Source organism: Callospermophilus lateralis, chromosome 7, assembly GCF_048772815.1.
Source record: "Callospermophilus lateralis isolate mCalLat2 chromosome 7, mCalLat2.hap1, whole genome shotgun sequence".
Taxonomy (NCBI): domain Eukaryota; kingdom Metazoa; phylum Chordata; class Mammalia; order Rodentia; family Sciuridae; genus Callospermophilus; species Callospermophilus lateralis.
The window spans coordinates 68,680,972-68,702,707 of NC_135311.1; the positions used below are offsets into that span (position 1 = coordinate 68,680,972).

At 43.7% G+C, this 21,736-nt stretch overlaps 2 protein-coding genes and 3 pseudogenes across 6 annotated transcripts in view; 2 read left to right on the forward strand and 3 right to left on the reverse strand.

The window, feature by feature from the left end:
- LOC143405182 (glycogen debranching enzyme-like) overlaps window positions 1-21,736 on the reverse strand; it is a 127,524-nt gene that overhangs the window by 18,723 nt on the left and 87,065 nt on the right. Inside the window, exons 9-10 of one of the 5 annotated variants that reach the window (XM_076863564.1) lie at window positions 5,464-6,246; window positions 3,730-4,890 (exon numbers count right to left, since the gene is read on the reverse strand). The gene's annotated coding sequence lies outside the window, so the exon portion shown is untranslated. Of the gene's footprint in view, window positions 1-3,729; window positions 6,247-21,736 lie in introns of those variants that run through there. The other 4 variants (XM_076863563.1, XM_076863562.1, XM_076863561.1 and 1 more) reach the window with 4 other exon arrangements.
- On the reverse strand, window positions 3,313-4,330 carry LOC143405185 (BTB/POZ domain-containing protein KCTD5 pseudogene; annotated as a pseudogene).
- LOC143405181 (nucleolar complex protein 4 homolog pseudogene) lies at window positions 5,624-7,322 on the forward strand (annotated as a pseudogene).
- On the reverse strand, window positions 14,490-15,567 carry LOC143404387 (pantothenate kinase 2, mitochondrial pseudogene; annotated as a pseudogene).
- On the forward strand, window positions 21,136-21,725 carry LOC143404388 (ADP-ribosylation factor-like protein 4D; the record flags this gene model as incomplete). The annotated part of the gene is made up of 1 exon (XM_076862557.1): window positions 21,136-21,725. A coding segment is annotated over one exon (507 nt), but the record flags the coding sequence as incomplete, so codon positions are not given.

Consider the following 21,736-nt stretch of genomic DNA (forward strand, 5'->3'; position numbering starts at 1 on the left):
AGCCTCCTAAACTGCTATGATTACAGGCATGTGCCACCACACCCAGCTGCTGATTGATTTTTAATTGGCAGAAGTTTCTAAGACTTTCATTTCAAGTTTCTCTACTATTTTTAAACTCTGCTTTGTAAATCCTAATACACATTCATTTGTTATGATTTTCAAATGTCCTTTATAATGTGAAAAATGGCCCTTTCTTCTACCCCCTTAATTTAAACTTTGAAAGTCTAGATTTCTGTAACAATAACAATATCAGGAGGCTGGATATACCTCAGTTGGTAGGGTGTGTGCCTCACATGCACAAGGCCCTGGGTTCAATCCAAGCACCATCAAAATAATAAATAAATAAATAAATAAATAAATAAATAAACAAAACCCAACAATATCAGCAAGCTCTAATAGAATACTTATTATTATTAGGTATTATTCCACAATAAGCACTTCATGTATTCATATTCAAACCTCATATTTAATGAAATAGGTGACATTTTCTTAGATTTCACAGATGAAGATATTGAGGCACAGGGAGATTAAACAACTCTCCTAAGATTACCCAATCAGTAAGAAATATATAGGGTTTGCTAAATTAAACTCACAACTCTAATTGAGTGAAACAGGAACATTTGTTTAGAATCCATTAATTGATTTGTTTGTTCAAAAATACATATATATTGCATTCATACCCATTGAGACCACTTCTTCTATGCACTGAAGAGACAGCAGTGGACAAGGCACACAAAATTCCTGTGCTCATGAACTTCCATAGGCTTTAAATGGACACATAACAAGCAAGTGAATATGTAATATTAAGTACTAATAGGGCAATGGAAAAGAGTAAACAGGGGGAAAAGATGGTCAAAGTGGGTGGTGGCCATGGGAAGAGGAAAGATGCTATTTTGGGGGGATTATCAGGGATTGAATCCAGGGTTGCTTAACCACTTAGCTACATCCCCAGCCCCTTGTCTTTTATTTTTTATTATGAGACAAGTCTTGCTAAGTTGCAGAGGCTGACTTTGAACTTTAGATTCTCATGCCTCAACCTCGCAAACTGCTAGGATTACAAATGTGCACCACTGTGCCTGGCTAAGGTGCTATTTTTTTGATAGATTGTCCAGAAAGGCTTCTCTAGGATGTCTGAATGATGTGAGTGACAAAGCCATGAGCACACATGGTGGAAGAGTATACCATGCAGAATAAGAGCAGATGCAAAGGCCCAGAGGCAGGAAGGAGCTATTGCCTTCAAGGAAAAATCACAAAAGTAGAGAAGAGTAAAGAATCAGGATAGTGGTAGAAAGTTAAGTCAGAGAGGTATCCAGGAAGGAGGATACCTCTGAAAATGAAAATGAAATGAGTATTCAGATTTCCAAATTGGTTAAGATTTAAAAATAATAATAATAATAATAATAATAATAATAATAATAATAAGTGCTTAACCAATGGCTTTGTCACTCACATCATTTAGACATCCTAGAGAAGCCTTTCTGGACAATCTATCAATGAAAAAAAGTTTGAATTTTACTGAGTGTGAAAGGAGAATGTATGAGGATTCTGCACAAGTGTGTGGCATTATCTGATTTGTGTGTTTTTTTCATTCATAAATACACAATTTTATTTGTTATTTTCAGGAGAAACTTAGGCATTAAATGGTAAGCTGATAAAATATGGATACCGAAAAAAGTACAAAAGCATAACTCTCCCCTTAGAATAAATTTTAGTGAATTAAGTCTTAATATCTTTAAGTTAAAAAACAGAAACAAAACAATACACAAGCCTACCTATTATGTCAATGTCAAAATCAAAAAATGCTAACACCCAGCAGCTCCCTAGAGCCAATAGGGACACCTTCCCTTGGAACTCTGCTGGGGAGGCCTGGGTCAGCCAGAGACTAAATCTGCCCTATAGAAAGGTTTTTATAAATTGTTTAAGCTGAACCTTTAACAACGTAAAAGAGGCCTTACAAAAGGAGGAGGTAAATCCTAAATACTGGAAAACTTGGTTAATCAGGCTATTGGCAAAGAAGAAAAAAAAAAGAGGACCTAGGCAAGAAGTTTCTGGAAGCATTGACATTGGACAGTGTCAGAGCCTCTGACCTCCCACAGGCAACTCCAGTGGTCAGTCTGCACAGCTCCCCTGGGAAGCAGAGTTCAAGAGGCAGAACTTGCTCACTGGGGCCAGGCCCCCAGCCCCAACTCAAGAGTATCAGATCCTGCAGGGGGCAGCCTCTACAGCAACCCAGCAGCATGGATGGCACACTGGCTGGGTCATGTAGGTTGTGTCAAGTCTCAAATACTCCAGGAGTATTAGAAAGAAAAAGTGCATAGTTTTACAGAGAAAACAGAGCCAGAGAGAAAGAGACACATGATGCACTGTAAACATCCTGACTTTTCAACGTGACTAGGAGTGTCAGCTCCAGAAGCTAGGGGACAGGCCTCCACCTAGCCTCCATCCCATGTGGGACAAAGGCACTGGTGGGCACCAGCTCCCTGATGAACCCTCAGGTGGAAACCATGAGGCAAAACTTCTACTTCCTTTTAACTATTTGACAGATCCATCTAAAACATAGCAACACTTTTAGGCATTTCTAAAGAGTATAAACATTGGGTAATCTATCCACACTTTAAAAAAGGGATACAAAGTTCTCTTGCCTGGAAAATACAAATCAAGAAGCCTTGACTGTCCTGGCTGTGCAGGCTGGAATAAGAGCCTGGCTCTGAAGGAGGCCGGTCCTCAGGGTAGGTGCCCAGAAAGTAGTGATGATGCTGAGTCCCCCGTTGTCAGGGGTCTTCACCGAGGTTGAGAAACTGTTAACTGATCACACTGAAGGCAGAGCAGCCTCCCTGACCCGAGGATGATGTTCAGGTGCTCAAGCAGTGATCACCAGGCATCTGGACTTGAGCCATGGTGTGCTGGACAATCCACATGGCTGCTGCCCCTTCCTCCTGGTGAGGCCTGAGCTGCTATCACAGACTGTGAATGTAGCACCAAGGGCCCTGCCCTTCAGATGGTCTTCAGGACCAGGACTGCGCAGGCTTGTTGGGAGCACCCTGCCTCAGTCCCATGCAGCACTGGGAAAGTACAGAGCAGGCTGCCAGAGAGCCCCCCTGGCCCCTGTGCCTCCTGTCTATGGGGATGCCTGGCCTTAGACAGCTGGGCTGTCTCTCACCAGCCACCTCTGAGGCAAAAGAGGATGCACACCCAGATCTCTAGAAAAATGATCAAAAGCAGTTTTCTTCTCACAGACGTACTTCCTGGACATGGTGGTTCACTGAATCTTGGGCAAAAGTATATCATTTCTTCAGCTGTCAGTGCTGCATCTCACATCCTTGAGCCCTGTTCCTGCAAAATCTTGGCCTCCTCGCTGGGCTCACTGGTTGTGCCATATGGGGTGTTGGGCAGCTCCTTGGAAACCACACGGAGGAGCTCGGCCTGGTCTTCATTCCCATAGTTGTAAGAGGAGCCCATGCTGACCAGCTGCTCAAATTTTCAGCCATCAGGCATGGTGGACACCATCTGTGTGAGCCCCTCCTCCTGACACTGAACACAGGGTATACATGCTTCACGGGCACCTGTGATGTTTTGCTGTCTCGTTCTCTAATTTTGTCCTTTACAAGTTTTATGGGTGAGGTGATGTTGTAAAATTCTGCTTCTTCCCACACTCCTTCCTCAGTGAGGTCTTTGTTAAGGACCAGCTTCCCATGTCTCGAGGAGTTCAACACAGCTCCAAGGTCCCTGGGTTCCTGTCAATTAAATAGGCACCCCTTTCACCCCAGGGCCAGAGTCCAGGGAGAAAAAGTAGGTCTGCAGCCAAGTCAGGGGTCTGGCGGAACTCCTCCTCCACCACTGGAGGCAGGAGGCCAGGGCAAAGGGCGCCCCTGGCACAGCGACGGGGTGGGGGGGGGGAGTCCCTGAGGCAGCAGTGGGCACCAGGGTGCAGTGCTGTCCTGTGGCCCAGGTCCCGGGCCTGTGCGGCCCTCACCTTGTCTGAGTCGAGGTAGGCGTCGGCCTGCCACAAGCGGTACAGGAAGAACTTCGGTCCTGGAACAGTGTCTGCTGGGGGGTGAGGAAGTAAGTGACACTGACATTGAGTCCATTGAGCCGGACCCCCTGGGACAAGCTGCCAGGGCACTGAGCCAGGGCACCAGCTGAGCCCTGCTCTTCAGCGGCAGCATTGGCCACCTCCCAGTCTGGCCCCATGGCCTCCTAGTACTGCTGGCAGCAGCTCTGAGAGATTCTCCACGAGGATCTCAGCAAGCCCTGCCACAGCGCTGATTTGTGTTTTTACAAAGGTAACTGACTCTGGAGGTTGTTTGAAGAACTTCCTAGAGGGGGCCTCTTAGAAGATTGTCACTGGGTGATAGACAATAGTGGCCTAGACTCATCTACTCAGATGGGGAAGACATGTTATGCTTTAGATTCCTTGTAAGCAGCCAAGTAGAGACTTTGAGAAGGTGATCAAAATAGAAATCTAGAACTTTGTTGGATTGTTAGAGAAGGAGATATAATTTTGGAAGTTATCAATGTATAGATGTATTAAAATCCTGGGATTGATTATGGTCTGGAAGTGAATATAAATAGAAAAGAGAGACCTAGACTCAATGAAGGGTTCTTAGTATTCTGTGAATAATCTCAAAGATCCCTCTTTCCATCACAAATAACAGTCATTGATGATCATTGTCTAGATTCATTAATTCATTGGTGTTTAAAATGGTGGTAATCTAATTCTATCATTCTTTCTTCAATTTATTAACTGGAATCTTCTATAAGGAGAAAACTCCTGTGGATGCCGTGGGGCTTACCTTTAATTCCAGGGACATGGGAGGCTGAGGCAGGAGGCATGAAAGTTCAAGGCCAGTGTCAGCAATCTAGCAAGACCTTCAGCAACTTAGTGAGATCCTGTCTCAGAATAAAAAGGGTTTGGGATGTGGCTTAGCAGTAAAGTGCCCCTGAGTTCAGAGTCCAGTTGAGAGAGAGAGAACTCAAAAGACTAATCCAGTAAAAACTTGCTTTTGGTTAGGGAATGATCCAACCAGGCTGTTGCTGATGTCTTGAGGATCCTGGACTCTCTCCATTAGCACTAACCCATTTCTCCTTTGAAGTTCTATACTCCTCTGGGTCTTTAAATCTTATCTATGAAATTGGTGAATGGAAAAAGAGAATGGAGGATTACATGTGGCAGAACCCTGCAGGCTAGACCTGGAAGCTACTTTTTGCTGCCTGAATTCCCTTGGCTAGAACAGTCATCTGGCTGCAGCTAACTGCAAGTGAGATCAGGAAATGAAGTTTAGTTGTATGAGGAAAGTGGAAATGCTTTGGCAAATAGTTACAATTTAGGATTATAACCTGTGATAGAAGCTATAAATTAAAATAATATGTTCAGATGAGAATAACAGGGTGGGGGAAGGGAGCGATTTCAGGAATGTCCTTTATTATGAGGTAAACATAAAAACCCTTGGTCTTAATGCATACCTGGGATCATGCTTAAGAGGTGTAAAAACTGAGAAATCAAGAAGCAGTGGGATCCCCGCGCGGCCGGCAAAGCATGGAGATGGAAGGGGAGGCCGAGCGCGGGCGGCCCTGCGATCCCCGCCGCGCGCTAGGCTGCCTGGTGCAGGCGGTGCTGTCCAGCCGCGGCGAGGCCAACGACGTCCTGGCCGCACTGCAGTCCGAGGACCAGGAGGAGGTCCAGGAAGCAGTCCGCGCGTGCAGCCGACTTTTTGGAACTTTGCTGGAGCGGGTTGAGCTGTACGTGGGCCAGCTGCCCTCTGAGGACACGGTCAGGGCAGGGTCCCAGGGAGCCATGCGCAAGTACAAGGTGTGGATGAGACACCGCTATTGCAGCAGGTGCAATCGCCTGGGGGAGCTCTTGGCCCACCCTGCCTTTCAGGTCAAGGAGCTGGCCCTTGGGACACTTATGAAGTTTGTACAGCTGGAAGGAACACACCCCCTGGAGCAGCCCAAGTGGGAAGGCCATTACCTGTTCCCCCGCACACTTTTCAGGGCAGTGGTGAGAGGCCTGGTCTCACCTGCAGAGGACCACAGCCTGCTCCTCTCCCAGTTCCGGGAGTACCTGGAGTTTGACGACATTCGCTACCATACAATGCAGGCTGCCTAGATGCCGTGGCTCAGGTCATCAACCAGCAGCCTGAGACGTCCGTCATCTTCTGGAACAATGCTTTTACTCTGCTGAGCGCCGTGAGCTTGCCTCGCCAGGAGCACTATCTCTCCAGCTTCTACGTGAAGCATGCAGAGCTGTCAGACAAGTGGAAGGTCACTCATTTGAGGGAGCACAGGAGAGCATTCCAGGCCATGTGGCTCAGCTTCCTTAAGCACAAGCTGCCCCTCAGCCTCTACAAGAAGGTGCTCCTGGTGACACATGACTCCATCCTCCCCCACCTGGCCCAGCCCACCCTCATGATCGACTTCCTCACCAGTGCCTGTGATGTGGGGGGTGCCATCAGCCTTTTGGCCTTGAATGGACTTTTTATCCTGATTCACAAGCACAATTTGGAATACCCTGACTTCTACCGGAAGCTCTACGGCCTCCTGGACCCGTCTGTCTTCCATGTCAAGTACCGAGCCCACTTCTTCCACTTGGCTGACCTCTTCCTGTCGTCCTCCCATCTCCCTGCGCACCTGGTGGCTGCCTTCGCCATGCGCCTAGCCCGCCTGGCCCTGACGGCACCCCCAGAGGCCCTGCTCATGGTCCTGCCCTTCATCTGCAACCTGCTGCGCAGGCACCCTGCCGGCCGTGTGCTGGTGCACCGCCCGCAAAGCCTGAGATGGACAGTGATCCCTATGACCCTGAGGAGGAGGACCCGGCCAAGAGCCGAGCCCTGGAGAGCTGCCTCTGGGAGCTGCAGACTCTCCAGCAGCACTACCACCCTGAGGTGTCCAGAGCCGCCAGCGTCATCAATCAGGTGCTGTCTGTCGCAGAGGTCAGCATTGCGCCCCTCCTGGAGCTCTCTGCCTTCGAGGTCTTTGAGCAGGACCTCAAGAGGAAGGGGCCCGAGCCAGTGCCCCTGGAATTCATCCCAGCTCAAGGCCTGCTGGGCCGGCAGGATGACCTCTGTGCCCAGTTCTTCACACTTAGCTGACCCTGGCTGCCATCTGCTCCCATGCCAATAAATAATTTTGTAGGAGAGAGTATCTAGGCAGAGTGGGCCCTGACAGGTGGGAGGGGGCAGCCTGGTGGGGGTGCCGAGGGGCCTCCAGGCAGCCAGTAGTATGGGTGTGCTGTGTACACCCCACAGGGGGCAAGTGCCTGTGCCTCCCACTGCATAAGACCAGGCAGGGCCAGCAGTTTCTTTGTGGCCTGGTGAGTCATGACGGGAGGATCACGTGTACATATCTGCAGTCAGTGTTCCTCTTCGAGCTCAGAGGATGCTGGGGTGTTCTGTTGTCTTTGTTTTTGTTTCTTGGTCCTGAGGATTGAATCCAGGGGTTCACTCTCACTGAGCCACATTCCCAGCCCTTTTTAATTTTTATTTTAAGACAGGGTCCCATTAAGTTGACCAGCTGGCCTTGAACTTGCCATCCCCCTTTCTCAGCCTCCCGGGTTGCTGGGATCATAGGCATGGCCACTGTACGCAGGTCAGAGGATGCTTTTTTCCTGGGAGCCACCGGCATTGCAGGGACACAGCAGAGTCCCAGGGGCATGTGTCTGCACCCCACTCCTCATCTGAGGCTAGCCTGTTCCTCCAGGTGGCTGGAAGTCAGCATTCTCATGTACCAAGACCCACTTACACCAGAGGAGTCTAGTTGTCCATTGAGGACAGCAGCCTCAGGTTTTCTCTTGAAGATCCAATTTTCGTGACAGGTGCCGTGGCACATGCCTATGATCCTCTGTAGCTCGGGAGGCTGGGGCAGGAGGATCCAAGTTCAAGACAAGCCTCAGCAACTTACCAAGGCCCTAAGCAATTTAACAAGACCCTGTCTCAAAAAATGAAAAGGGGGGCTGGGGATGTGGCTCAAGCGGTAGAGCACTCGCCTGGTATGCGTGCGGCCCAGGTTCGATCCTCAGCACCACATACAAAGATGTTGTATCCGCCAAAAACTGAAAAATAAATATCAAAAGTTCTCTCTCTCTCTCTCTCTCTCTCTCTCTCTCCTCTCTCTTTAAAAATAAATAAATAAATAAATAAATAAATAAATAAATAAATAGTTAGATAAATAAAAGAAGTAGTGGGAGAGCTGAATGAGGTGGTTAAGGCCTATAATCCTAGCAGTGGGGGAAGCTGAGGCAGGAGGATCGCAAGTTCAAGGCCAGCCTCAGTATCTTAGTGAGATCCTGTCTCAAAATAAAAAAATAAATAAATAAAAAGAACTGATTATGTAGCTCAGTGGTAGAGTGCCCCTGGTTTTAATCTCCAGTACTTGGAGGGGGGGACATTTAAAAAAGTACTCTAAAATGAAGTTCCCTTTCTAACACATTGCCCCACTATTTTGGAGAATTGGGGGAGCGGTAGGTAATTATGTGATAATAGGGGTTTTCTTTCAAGAAGCAAGAATGACCTTAAGGGACAATCAATCCTTGAGTAGTATCATTGTCAGAAAAAAAATGAAATGATATTAATAATTCTAAAATGAATGTCATATTTACTAACTTCTCCCAATTTTTATTTTACTTATATTGTATCTTTTGATGCTGGGGACTAATCCTAGGGCCTTGTACATGCTAATCATGCACTCTAACAACATGTTACTCTCCAAACACACCCTTCCAAAATGTAATTGTTAGATGTCTTATAAACTTAATAAACTACATAATAAATTCACCTGTGTGGTCTGTAATATTGTCTTCAGGCCTTTGTTCTCAAAAGTTCACACATAAATGCACAGATAAAGTTTTTGGGTCCTGTTATCTTAAACACCTCAAATGGCTTTTCACCTACCCACTCCACCCCCTATCTCCCTTTTCCTGGTGCTGGGAATTGAACACAGAGCCTCATACGTGCTAGGTAAGTCTCTACCATTGAGCTGTATCCTCCTTGGCACTTTTCATTTTCTCTTTGAGACAGGGTACCACTAAGTTGCTGAGGTTGGTCTCCAACTTGCTATCATCCTGCTTCAGCCTCTCTAGTCACTGGGATTACAGGCATGTGGCATCACAGGCCAGTTTGGTTTGGCACTTAATTATGTTGTAGTCGATTGATCTTCATAACCAGGGCAACATACTCATTCCCATGCTAAAGATCTGCTGAGGAGATACAGGAACCTTTTGTTATTTTTTTCCCTTCCTGCCTGGGATAAAATCAGGGGGAGAGAACCAGAATTTCTCTTTTGCTTACAGTCTGGACAAAACTGTGTTTATTATCCCCCCAGCCGGCTAGGGTTTGGAAGAGCATTTGCATCAGATGCCAAGGCTGACCCATGAATAAACAGCAGAGGCCACTTTTAGTCTTAGCCCTTGAGTTTTATAGAATCTATAGAAGTGACTCAAAGAACTCTTTGTAGACCTGCCTATCACTTCCTCATCAGAATTTCCTCCCTGTTCTCTTTCTGGACATCGCTTCACAAGGAGACGCTGGGCCCTCCAGGGCTCTGTGAGCATGGGGAGAAACTGGCTGCTTCCTGAGACCTTGAAGTCCAGCCACACCATTCACCAGGGCTGGGTCCTCATCTGGGCTTCCTAGTGTAGAAAACACTCTTTTAGGTAAGATCAATAAATGTTCTGCTGCCTAGTGACAGATGTTTGGCTTGGCATGTTACACTTGCATTTGGCAATCTCATAAAGAGGCCAAGCAAACCACATGATCCAGAGGGAGAAAAATAAGATCAAATGCTAAAATACTGGACCAGTTCCCCAGCAGATGACAGGTGGATAAGAGAAGAGGTCCTGATGTTCATATAGTGACTATGTTGTTAATAGAGGAACATTTTGAAACTCTTGTGGGTTGATATCAAGAAGTTAAAATGCTTAAAACCAAATGTTTCATGTTATCTTATTTTATTAGTGAGCAGCTGGTAATACTTTGAAAATTTCCAAATCTACCATCATCTCAGTTGTGATGGTACTTTGGGGTTCTAGTGTACATTTTTGTGTGTGCTAGACTGAAACAAGAACTGTTTATTCTTTTCCTTTTTAAAATTGATTTTCTTTAATTTCCATCAACGTAAAAATAAAATACTATTGGAGAGTTTTTATAGAAAAACAAGTGTTTTGCCTTTTTCCTAGTCCCACTTGCCACAGGCAAATATTCTCCCATTTTGGCAGGTTAAAAAGACTAAAACCTTTAATACTGATTTTTATCCCTGTATTCCTTTCAACTGATCCCTGAAAAGTTACATCTGAAAGTAATCTGGTGCATATCCTTCAAGAATTCATTTCTCAGCTCATCACAAACATACATACGGTCATGCATTGCCTATGGTTGTGCTGTATCCTGAAAAATGTACCTTTAAGCAATTTGTCATTGCATGAACACCACAGTATGTACTTATACAAACTGGAACAATTACAATGTCAATAACCACTAGATATCATCTTATAGGACAACCATTGTGTTTGTGGACTGCTGTGTTATTCAGCACATGACTGTACATATGTAGAAATAGCGACCACTTTTTAATTGCCAGTACTGCAAAAAATAATTATTTTTTTCTTTTTAGTATTCTGGTAATGACCTCCAGACATTCAATTATATGCTTTTGCTGATATTTCTTTATTTCTCAATTTAAAAGTTACTGTCTTCTGAGTAAAGTGGTTCATACCTGTAATCCCATCTATTCAGGAGGTTAAGGCAGGAGGATTGCATGTTTAGGACCAGACTGGGCAATGTAGGGAGACCGTGTCTCAAAATAAAAATAAATAAGGGCTAGGGGTATAGCTGAGTGGTAAAGTACTTGCCTAGCATCAGGAGGCCCTGGGTTCTATCCCTAGGAACACAAAACAAAACCACGAAAGATACTATCTATTCACTTTCTGTATTCCATGTGAATATATTTGGAAGAAAGTTCCAGACAGGGGCAATAGCAAAAGCCTCAAAGCAGGAGTGTGAGATGGTGGAGGGCCACATGGATCAATTTAGAGATTTTTTTAAACTCTAGATTCAATGGGAAACCACTGCAAGGTTTTGAGCAGAGAAGTGACATGGTCTGACCTGTGTTTAGAAGGCTGTGTGTGTCTTCCATGTTGAGAGGTGCAGGAAGACATTGGTGGAGGCAGGGGACTGACCATCCAGCTCTTAAATAACCCAGAAAGATGAGGTTCCTTCTGAGTAGGCAGTGCTCTTGGAGTTAGTGAATTAGCCCATTCTGGATATACTTTTTTTTTTTTTGGTAAGGTATATTTTTGTATATTTAATTGCTATTTTAAAATGTTAATGTATTTTTTTGCTAATCACTTGTTTAAAAACAAAACGTGCATGTAATTGACTGAAACACATGTAAATAAAAACCAGGTTTTGAAAATACTTAATGTTCGAGTGTATGTATTTCAACTCAGAGTAGTTGCCTGGGTAGCAACACTTGGAAACACAAAGGGAAAGGTTCTGCTCAAGCAGAGGAGGTAGGTGCTGATGCCTCTAGCCACTTCTGTAACAGGCCATAGTGTGAGAATGTTAGGCTTCAAATGGAGATTACAGTGGAAGTCCAGGCCTTACCAACCACCCTGGCTTCAATTATACAGGCACATGTTGACAGTCTCCCAACTGTGAACTCAGGGTGGCCTGAAGTAGCAGGACTGGGCTTTTTCCCTGTTCAGCCCACATGACCACAAGGACTCACCCCCAAACCAACCCTCTTGCTATATATCCCAGAGCTGAAAGTATTTGTCTTGAAGAGAAAAAGTCTTGGTCCAAAGTCCTCTAAGCCAGTGCTACTCCTCACTCCTCACTAGGACATCTGTAGCTTAGCTTTAGTCTCATGGCTTCAGGAAAACTTGTTGTGAGGCCATCTATGACCTTGTAGTTGAATCTGGATAGCCTCATCCATTCTCCACCAGGTGCCTGAAGACCTACACTCAGTCTGAGACACAGGCCCCTATGAATAGCTTGTTTTGTCTCTTATTCCTTCACTGCCCATTTCATTACTATTATTTTTCTCATGCTGTTGGAATTCACAAAATCCCCTTGCTTTTCCCATCTGCATGCACATTATCCAGCTCTGTATCTCTGACTTAAAAACTCAGCTGCCTATTTGACAGTCCAAAATCAAGCATAGGTGCCCTTACTGCCCTCATCTCCCTACACCCAGCCACCTCCTACCCCTTACCAGCCACCCTCCTCCTATCAGTTCAGGCCATATATTTTTCTCTGCACCATAGCCACAGCCCACATACTGCTTCTACTGGGGATAGGATAAGGTGATACACTCAGGCCACCAGGTGGAAAGCAGACTAGGACAACCACTGAGAGCAGACAGGTGCTTTGGTGACCAACCTAAGTGCACCTTTTGGGCTGGAGGTCGTGATATAGCAGGAAGCTTGGAGGAGGATGTGCACATCTGCAGGGATAGCTTGGAAGTCCACAGGTGGAGAGGAAACAGTATCTAGGGCTTGAGTTCAAGGTCCATGTCTGGGTGGGGTGCTGCCTTGAGGAGATCAAGATGGCTTAAGGAGATCCAGGATTGTGTCTGAGAACTGACACCATCTGTCATCAAAGAATAAGCTGGCAAAGATGGAAATATCCCACAAGGCAGAGAAGCAAGAGGAGCCTGCTAAGAGCTGGCACAGGTAAGATCCTGAAATACCCATTAGATTTGTAACTTGAGGTTCACTGGTGGCTTATCAAGAACACTCTCATGGAATGACAGGTTGGGCTGAACACAAGGTAGAAAGTGAGGAAAAACAGCTTCTCAAGAGAGGAGCAGTGGATTGGAGGAAGGCCAGCGAGACATTCACAGCTCATGCTCTGGGTCCAGACAGATCTGGGCTTGATTCCAGTTTTATCCATTTGCAGCTGTGTGACCTTGGGTATATTTGCTCTTCAAGGCTTCAATTTCCTTCTAGGCTAGACTGTAGGAATAGCCAGGGCTGAGGAGACTGCCCATGTGGAGCACTGTCATAACCTCATGTTCTCCATGAGATGGAAGTTCACGGGAATAATCTGCCCAGCAGACCAGGAAAGCCAAGGGCACAGGAGCTGAGAAATCCCTACCTCCAGTCCCAGTACAAGTGGGTAGATGATGGTGGTGTTTTTGGTAGCAAGGAGAAAGTGCAGCCAACAAGCAGACAACTGAGAGTGGAAGGCCTAGAGATGAGTGGCTGCAATAAGGGTGGACTGCCATCCCAGCAGCATCCCTCTTACTATGCTGCAGGAGGCTCCAGCCCAACTGGACCCACACTCTAGATGTGTCAAGGCACATGCATAAAGGCACGTGTTACTCGGGGAAAAGGCTATGGGATGCCCTGCATGCAGCTGACTCTCTGCTGCCATCACACAGCCCACACCCAATTTACTCACCCCTCTCTTCCACCCCAGAAAAAAAACTGAGCTACGTGTAGAGATCACAGAACAGGGAAGGTCTTGAGATCTTCCTTCTGGTTACAAGGCTGCTTTATACCAGGCATTTCCTTGCCTTCAACTGTGATTCCCACATCACTTGGTACATTAGATATAAAAGCTGCACTGTCTCCAAGGGGAAGGCTTCTTAACTTATTCTGCACAGCAGAAAGAAAAGGTCCAGCCCTTAGCAAGACACTCGAGTAGCCTGAAACACATGAGCACCAGAGGCTCCCAGATTTCATCAGCAGACACTTCAGTTCCTCCTTTGCTACTCAGCCTGAAAGGATACTCTCTACATGGCTCCTTGAAGAGCTGTCATTTCCAGAGGCTCTTTGGTGTCACACTGCCAGCCTCTGCTTTTTCCACTAGCTCACCCACTTTGGTCAGGTCATTATGCCCCTTACACTAAAGAATTCTGTCAGCAGTTTTCTCCTTCCATATGGATCTTCCCATGATTTAGAGAAGTAACACAAGAGCTGCACTTCTAAAAGTTGCTTTTTCAGTTTCAGGAACAGAATTAACCCACAAAATTAAGTTTGCAGATTCTTAAAATAAACCATTTTTCAATATGTACACACAAAGGCTAAATGCAAACCAGAGTAATGCACAGGTGATCTCTAAGGTCCTACTGAGAAAACAGTGATTAGATTATCACACACAGCAGCCTGTCCTGCACACAGCAAGTCAAAATAAAATGCACAACCAGAGCCAACTCAGTGTGGGACAGCTCATCCAAGGCTTCTTCAGTGAGTTTTGCTGAGATTTCCAAACATACCACATGTGTAACAGCACTACTCTGAAGGGCAACTTAAACACAGCAATCCTCATGCTGCCTGAACATGGTCCACTTGTTTTTTAATGCTTCTTTCCTTACTGGTTGCTAGTTTAGACTGAAATTTTTTAAGGATTTATCTTGATGACTTAGAAAAATACATGTCATTTCTCAACTTGATTCGGTAGTACACGATCATAAAACTGAGTAAGTCTTTTAAAACACAAAACTCCACAGATCCCATTGTAGAAATTTCAGGATACCCTCCCAGGTAAAAATCAGGGAATCTTCAACAGTTCTAGGAGTGCTCCAACAGCTCCCAAATAACCTTCATGTTCTGAAAAAAGTGCTTTCAACTGTCCCTTGGACCAATAATCCAAAGCATATGCCAAAAGCTGCATGGCGATGGTATTAATTCTCAAAGAAATTTCCAACAAATACTACCTGGTTAATGTTCTCGAAGCTACATCCCAGCCCGGCAATCCAAACCTCTCATAATCTCCTCCATAAATATCTTGCACTACTTTATCCACTTTGGTGCTACCTCCACAAGATACCATTTCAAAAGCTTCTTCAAAAGTGGTACAGCCAGTAAGAAGACAGCAGAGACCAAAAAAAATTTCCTCCTCTAAGACTTGTGCCTGTGACCCTCTTGTAATTATCTTTGGAGTACACTGCTAAAATGCTAACCCCTGAGCCAATGTTCACTAGAAGCAGAGGATGTGGGTTTTTCAACTCAAATGGTAACTTCTGACATTTTTCAGAATCAGCAGGATTTTCAAAGTAATAGCACTGTGATGGTCCATTGAAACCAACTGAGTCAATACATAAAATTCCTTGGATTAAGCAGTCTAGCTCATGCAGTTGGCAAAGCTGAAGATCACCTATCTTTGCATCCACAGAGTCAGGGCCTTCAGCTCCAGGTGCACGTCCCTAATGCCCCTGGACCCATAAGCCACATTGGAGGTCAAGTACTTTCCAATGCTTTGAAGACTCTCCACTTCTTCCTCTTCTTCTTCAGCAGTGATGTCTTTGGGTTCAAAATAAACCAGCCTGACAAGGGTTCCACCATATCCAAGCCAAACCATGGAAAAAGCGGCTGCTTTTTCCGGAGGCTGTCGACCTGCGAGCCAGAGACCCAAACAGGGCCGCTGTAGGAGTTGAGCCCATGGGGCCTCACACCATCTGTCGAGGCCCAACAGCAGGCGCTGACAGGCTGCTAGCCAGATGCCCCAGTGACCCCCATTACCTGAGACCTATCTTTCACATGTTGCTTATAGGTTGATCCTCAAAATTGAAAATTAGTGCTTTCCCTAATTTATATTATTGTGTCTTTTTAACTATCATTTACTGCATAGTCAAATAATGTGCAACAATTACATTTCTTTTTATAGTTTTAAGGTCATGATCTCTAGAATCCTTGGAGAAGAATGTTCTAGTGCCCAAATGAAATAAATTCTCTTTTATCATTTCAGAAATAAGATGATGCTGTATTCTAATGGGCTTTGTATTTGTATCATAACTTATTTTTCACAATTTTTGTTGTTTGTGTTTCCTGATATTTCTATTTGTCTTTCTTTTATTTTTACTGAGAGAACATTTCTTTACTACATCATGGATATCACACATTTCCATAATTATTTTATATCTTTAATGTAGACCACATTTCATTTTTGTTGTTGAAGACATTGTATTTGGGGGTCAACTGGCTTCCTATTCTCATTTAGATTGTTTAGCAAACTCCATGCACAACTCTCAACCTGGAATTGTTTTTTTATTAAACTTCACTCCTAGTCCCACTCCCTCATATTCTACATCATTGTTGGTTTGTACCTCACTTCTCTGGAATATATCCAAAGGCATATTGAACAGAAACAAACAAACACATAGAAGGGAGATAAAATTTCTGAGCACTTGCAAATTTGAAAATGTCTTTCATATGCCTTCATGTTGATTTATAGTTTGGCAGAGCACAATGTTGAGAGCCACAACCAAGTCAAGATGGCACCTGGCACTTTGCCAGGGGGAGTGGTTTGAGTAGTAACGCCAGCAAGCCATTGAGATGATAGAGATTCCTTAATGACTGACTGTTGTATCTAATGATGTTAATTAAGTTAAGCTGTGTATAATCATTAAGATGATGAGGATCCTTATTAGTTGACTGTTGTATCTAGTTTATGTTAATTAAGTTAAGCTGTGTGTAATTAGTTGGGTATATATACTTCTCTGTCCCATAATAAAGCGGCTCCTGCTGTATCAACCTTCACAAGTTGCTTGTAAAGATCCACCTAAGTGACAAGGAAAAGCTGCCCGTCCCTAGAGATAGATAGGACAGGAGCAAATCTGCTCATCCCTAGAAGTAGATAGGATGAGAGGAAGGATGGCCATTTCGAGAAAATGGAGAGGATTGATACAGTATATTTGTGTCTTGTTTTGTCTTGGTTTGTTGTATTGTCATTGTTACAAAAATCTGGAAGGGGTGTTAAGTAAATTGCTAAGGGAAGGAGGCACCCTAGTGGAACCAAGAACAGTTAGGGCAACACAAAATTGTATATTCAATTTTTTTCCCTCCTCAGAATGGTGAAGACATTGTTTCATTTTCTTCTAGCACAAAGTGTTCCTAATAAGAAGTTTGATGCCAGTTTATTATTGTTTCTTGGTAAGTGACCTCTTTTTCTCTAGAGACTTTTAAAAAAATCTACTTTTCCTATGTTTATCGCAGCACTGTGCACAATAGCCAAGATATGGAATCAACCTAAATGTCCATCAGGAGGTGAATGGATCAAGAAAATGTGATATGTACACAATGGGAATTCTAGTCAGCCATAAAAAGAAGAAAATCCTGCCATTTGCAACAACAGAGATAAGCTTATAGGGCATTATGCTCACTGAAATGAGTTCATGACAGAAGGACATATTCTGCAATATTCCACTTCCAAGAGATTCCTAAAATAGTCAAGTTTGTAAAAGCAGAAATATAATGGTGGCTGCCAGGTACTGGGGGAGGGGGAATGGGCAGTTGCTGTTCCATGTCTAGAAAGTTTCAGTTAACCAGGATAAGTAAGTTCTAGATATCTTCTGTACAACACTGTGCTTGCAGTGAATACACTGTCCCATACTTAAAATGTAGTAAAAAAGGTAGACCTCATCTTATATGTTCTTACTACAGTAAAATATAAAAATAAAAATAAAATCCTTTCTCTAATCATTTGGTGTTCTAAAGTTTCATGGTAACGTGACATGGTCTTTTTTTCCCCTTGGTACTCATTTATCCCCTTTATTAAGAATAGTTATGTCTTTAACTTTGGAGGAGGTCTCTCTATAATTTTTATCATTTCATTCTTCCTTATTTTTATTTTTTCTCTATTCTTTTTAAAAAATATTTTAAGTATTTATTATTTTTTAGTTGTAGTTAGACACATTATCTTTATTTCATTCTTATGTGGTGCTGAGGATCAAATCCAGGGCCTCACACTTGCACCGCAGGCATGCTAGGTGAGTGATCTACCACTGAGCCACAACCCCAGGCCCAACTTTTTTTTTTTTTTTTTTTTTTTTTTTTTGTGTGTGTGTGTGTGTGTGTGTGTGAGATGCTGGGGATTGAAGCCAGGGCCTTGTGCATGTGAGGCAAGCACTCTACCAACTGAGCTATATCCCCAGCTATTTTTCTTCTGTATTCTATTTGCTGAATGTTGGAACTTAAGGATTTATTTTCTTTGTTTCACCTTCTCTGAAGCTCTCTTTTTCTAATCTTTTGATTTATATTCTAGAAGGGGTCCTAGTCTTTGTCTTTCAACACTTCAATTTTATTTGGGGGGTTACTGGGGATTGAACCTAGGGGCACTTTACCACTAAATTACATACCCAGTCCTTTTTATGTTTTTATTTTAAGACATGGTCTTACTAAGTTGCTAGAGCTGGTCTGAAACTTGTGATCCTCCTGTCTGAGCCTCCTGACTCCCTGGGATTACAGGTATGTGCCACAAAACCTGGCACACTGCCCCATGAACTTTCAATTGATTTTTAAAATTTTAGCAATCATATGCTTAGTTTACAAGAATTTCCTTTTGTATTTTTATTTTGATGTGTAGGGGGACAGGGCAAGGAGTAGGATTATCTAGTGCTAATTTTGTGGAAGTAATTAATATATTTTCAAATTTCTCTAAGAACACAAATTCAAATGTTTTAGTTTTTTTTTCCTATTTTATAAGCCTACAATCTCTGTTCTTCTTTCTGGATTAGTAAATCTTTGATTTGTTTGTTTATTCTGCTTATTTTCTTTGTCTTTCAACACTTCAATTTTATTCGGGGAGTTACTGGGGATTGAACCTAGGGGCACTTTACCACTAAACTGGATCTTTAGTTGTCCATCATATTTAAGAATGGGACTGTTCTAGATAGCTTTTCAGAGTTTCTTACTATTGAATATATAGGTCTTTCCTTCCACAGGTTAAGTGCCTGTGCTGGGTGCTCTATGTACATGGGAAGGTTAATTAATTATGGTAATGCTCGTTACCAAAATAAGCCTCAAAACTTCATTGTTTTCTATGAAATTTGCTTGTTTCTCAACTGCAGCATAGTTCAGATGTTCCTGATTCATGGGTGGCTTTTCCTCATGTAGTGACACAGAGACCCAGGCTCCTTCAACTGATGCTACAGGCATCTTTGACCTTTGTGGCTTCTGCTTCCAGCTGGCACAGGGTGAGTGAGAATGTGAAAAGGCACTTTTTCTTTCTTTATTCCTTCCTTTATTTCCCACTTTCTCCCTACCACCCCACCATCCACTGGGTACAGAACCCAGGACCTCACAAATGTTTAGCATGTGCTGAACCATTGTGCTACATCCCAGCTCCACAGTTACTTTCTTAAAAGCCCTGGCCTGAAAGTGACACACACCACTTCTACTCATATTCCGTGTAGTTAAAAGCTACATTTGGATATAAGGGAGGCCAGAAAATGAAATGCCCAGTCTGGTAGTCCCTTCCCAGAAAAGCATGAGGTTAAGGAATGAGGAAGTCAAGTTCTTGGTACATAGCTAACCACAGCTTTTTAATATATATATTTAAATTGTGGTTGGACAAATACCTTTATTTAATTAATTAATTTATTGATTTTTATGTGGTACTGAGGATCAAACCCAGTGCCTCACACATGCCTGACAAGTGCGCTACCACTGAGCCACAACCCTAGCCCCAACTAACCACAGTGTCAATAAACAGACTTCCCTACGAGTTGCCTTAATCTTGGGGTTAGAATGTTGATGCCTTTTAGTTTTGCAGGGAGAGGTTTGGAACTCCAAAGAAGAAGGCAGAGGGCTTTACTGAGGACACTGATGTCCATCCTCAGCATACCTAGTTCTCCTCAGTTTATTCTGTTTTTCAGAAGAAGAAAACTTATTTTATTTTTCCCAGAGGTGAAATGCTAGTTGGTATTTCATGTATTTAAAAATGGCAGAGGAAGGCAGGAAGTGTAGGCAGATATCTGGTGCCATCATGTGCTAGGCCCACTTTCAAACCATCCTTCCATTTTAGCCTCTTAGCTCTCTGCCCTTAGAGGCACCTGCAAAGTGAGCCTGAAGCTTCCTTGGGTTTCTGCCATGGAGACTGAACTCTCCTACACTAACATCACTTCCTGCACTGGCAACTCTCCTCCTGCTTTTCTTGGTGTTCTGAATTAATTCCCATTTATCATTAGGCCTTAGAAAGGTAGGGAAGAAGAAGTCTTGTGCTGGGTCTTGAAACCCCAGAATTCCCTTGTAGGAATGTTTCATGTATTCAACCAGAGTTTGATTTGGCTATATTATCTTTAAAAGGTCACTTCTCTGTCTGCTCAATTGTTTTAAAGCATGTTCATAACTAGCAGCTCAGACTACTAACTTTGGGTTTTCATCAGGGAGCATGGCTTGTAGAGTCTGTCATCCTCTGCCTACCAAAAGGCCAGCAGGAGGGTGATATTTGAAGTGTGTTTAGAGGACATTTGTTTCAATTCTTTAACCTCTATTCTTCAAATAAGTTGGAACAATCATTGGCCTAGTCTTAGCCATAACTGCCTTGAATGAGTTGTGGTTTAGCTTTATGACCTTCATTTAAAAAAAAAAAACAACATAGTACCCTTATTAAGCCTGTTATTGTGATTATTTTAGGAATTTTTAAGAGACATTATCCACTATCTTTATCTTTCAGAAAGATTTTTTCAAACAACTCTTTGCTACAAAAACTTGACTTTTTTCAAAACCCAGATGCATTCCCTCCTTTCTGATAATGAGAATTGTACAATTCATTGTAGAGTCATGTGCTGCATGCAGATGCTTTGATTAACAAGACAAACCTTATACATGGTAGCTAGAAGATACAGCTTAGTGTGTAGTGGGGCTATGCCACCTAGGTTTGTGTATGTGCATTCTGGTGTTCACTCAATAACATTGTCTAAGGATTTGTTTTTTAAAATACCTCCCTGTCGTTAAGCAACATAATGGAATTTCCCTTTATCATCTTTTTAAAGTTCTTTAGTCTTGATTTTATTCTCTGAAAACTCTAAAAGTGTCTCTAAGATCATGTGAATTCAGGGCTGTGGTTGTAGCTCAGTGGTTGAGAACTTGACAGGCACATGTGAGGCACTGGGTTTGATCCTCAGCACCACATAAAAATAAATAAATAAATAAATAAAGGTGTTGTGTCTACAACTAAAAAAAAGAAGAAGATAATATAAATTGAAGATAAAAAAAAAAGAAAGATAACATAAATTGGGTTGGTAATTGATTTCATACTTTACCCGGCTGCAATTCTCAAATGGGGACAGGCTAAAGGTATGCAGGGTGAAGAGTGCTCTGTGATTATTTAAGGCTTTTTAAATTTAATATATGGTACAATTTTAACATAATTTGTTTCTTATACATTTTATAAATGTAAACATAAATTAAAATGCACAACCTCCCTCCTTTACCGCCTCAAGTTCAAGGAGTTTGTTCAGACGGTCCCCACAAAAGGTTTCAACACTGAGAAGATCCGGGTGCCCTTGGGGGGCTCCCGCGGAATCACCTTCCAAGTATGGGATGTTGGGGGTCAGGAGAAGCTGCGACCACTTTGGCGCTCCTACACCCGCCGGACAGATGGACTGGTGTTTGTAGTAGATGCTGCAGAGACTGAGCGACTAGAAGAGGCCAAGGTGGAGTTGCATCGAATCAGTCGGGCTTCAGACAACCAGGGCGTTCCCGTCCTGGTGCTGGCCAACAAGCAGGACCAGCCTGGGGCACTCAGCACAGCAGAGGTGGAGAAGAGGCTGGCAGTCCGTGAGCTGGCAGCTGCCACGCTCACCCACGTGCAGGGCTGCAGTGCTGTGGATGGGCTGGGCTTGCAGCCAGGCCTTGAGCGCTTGTATGAGATGATCCTCAAGAGGAAGAAGGTGGCCCGGGCAAGCAAGAAGAGACGGTGACCTGAGGCTGTTCCTCCCCATGTACTAGGGGTCTGTACACTTGGATAGCCAGGCAGGGCCTGTGACCTCTTGGTCAGCCCAGAGTGCAGGATCT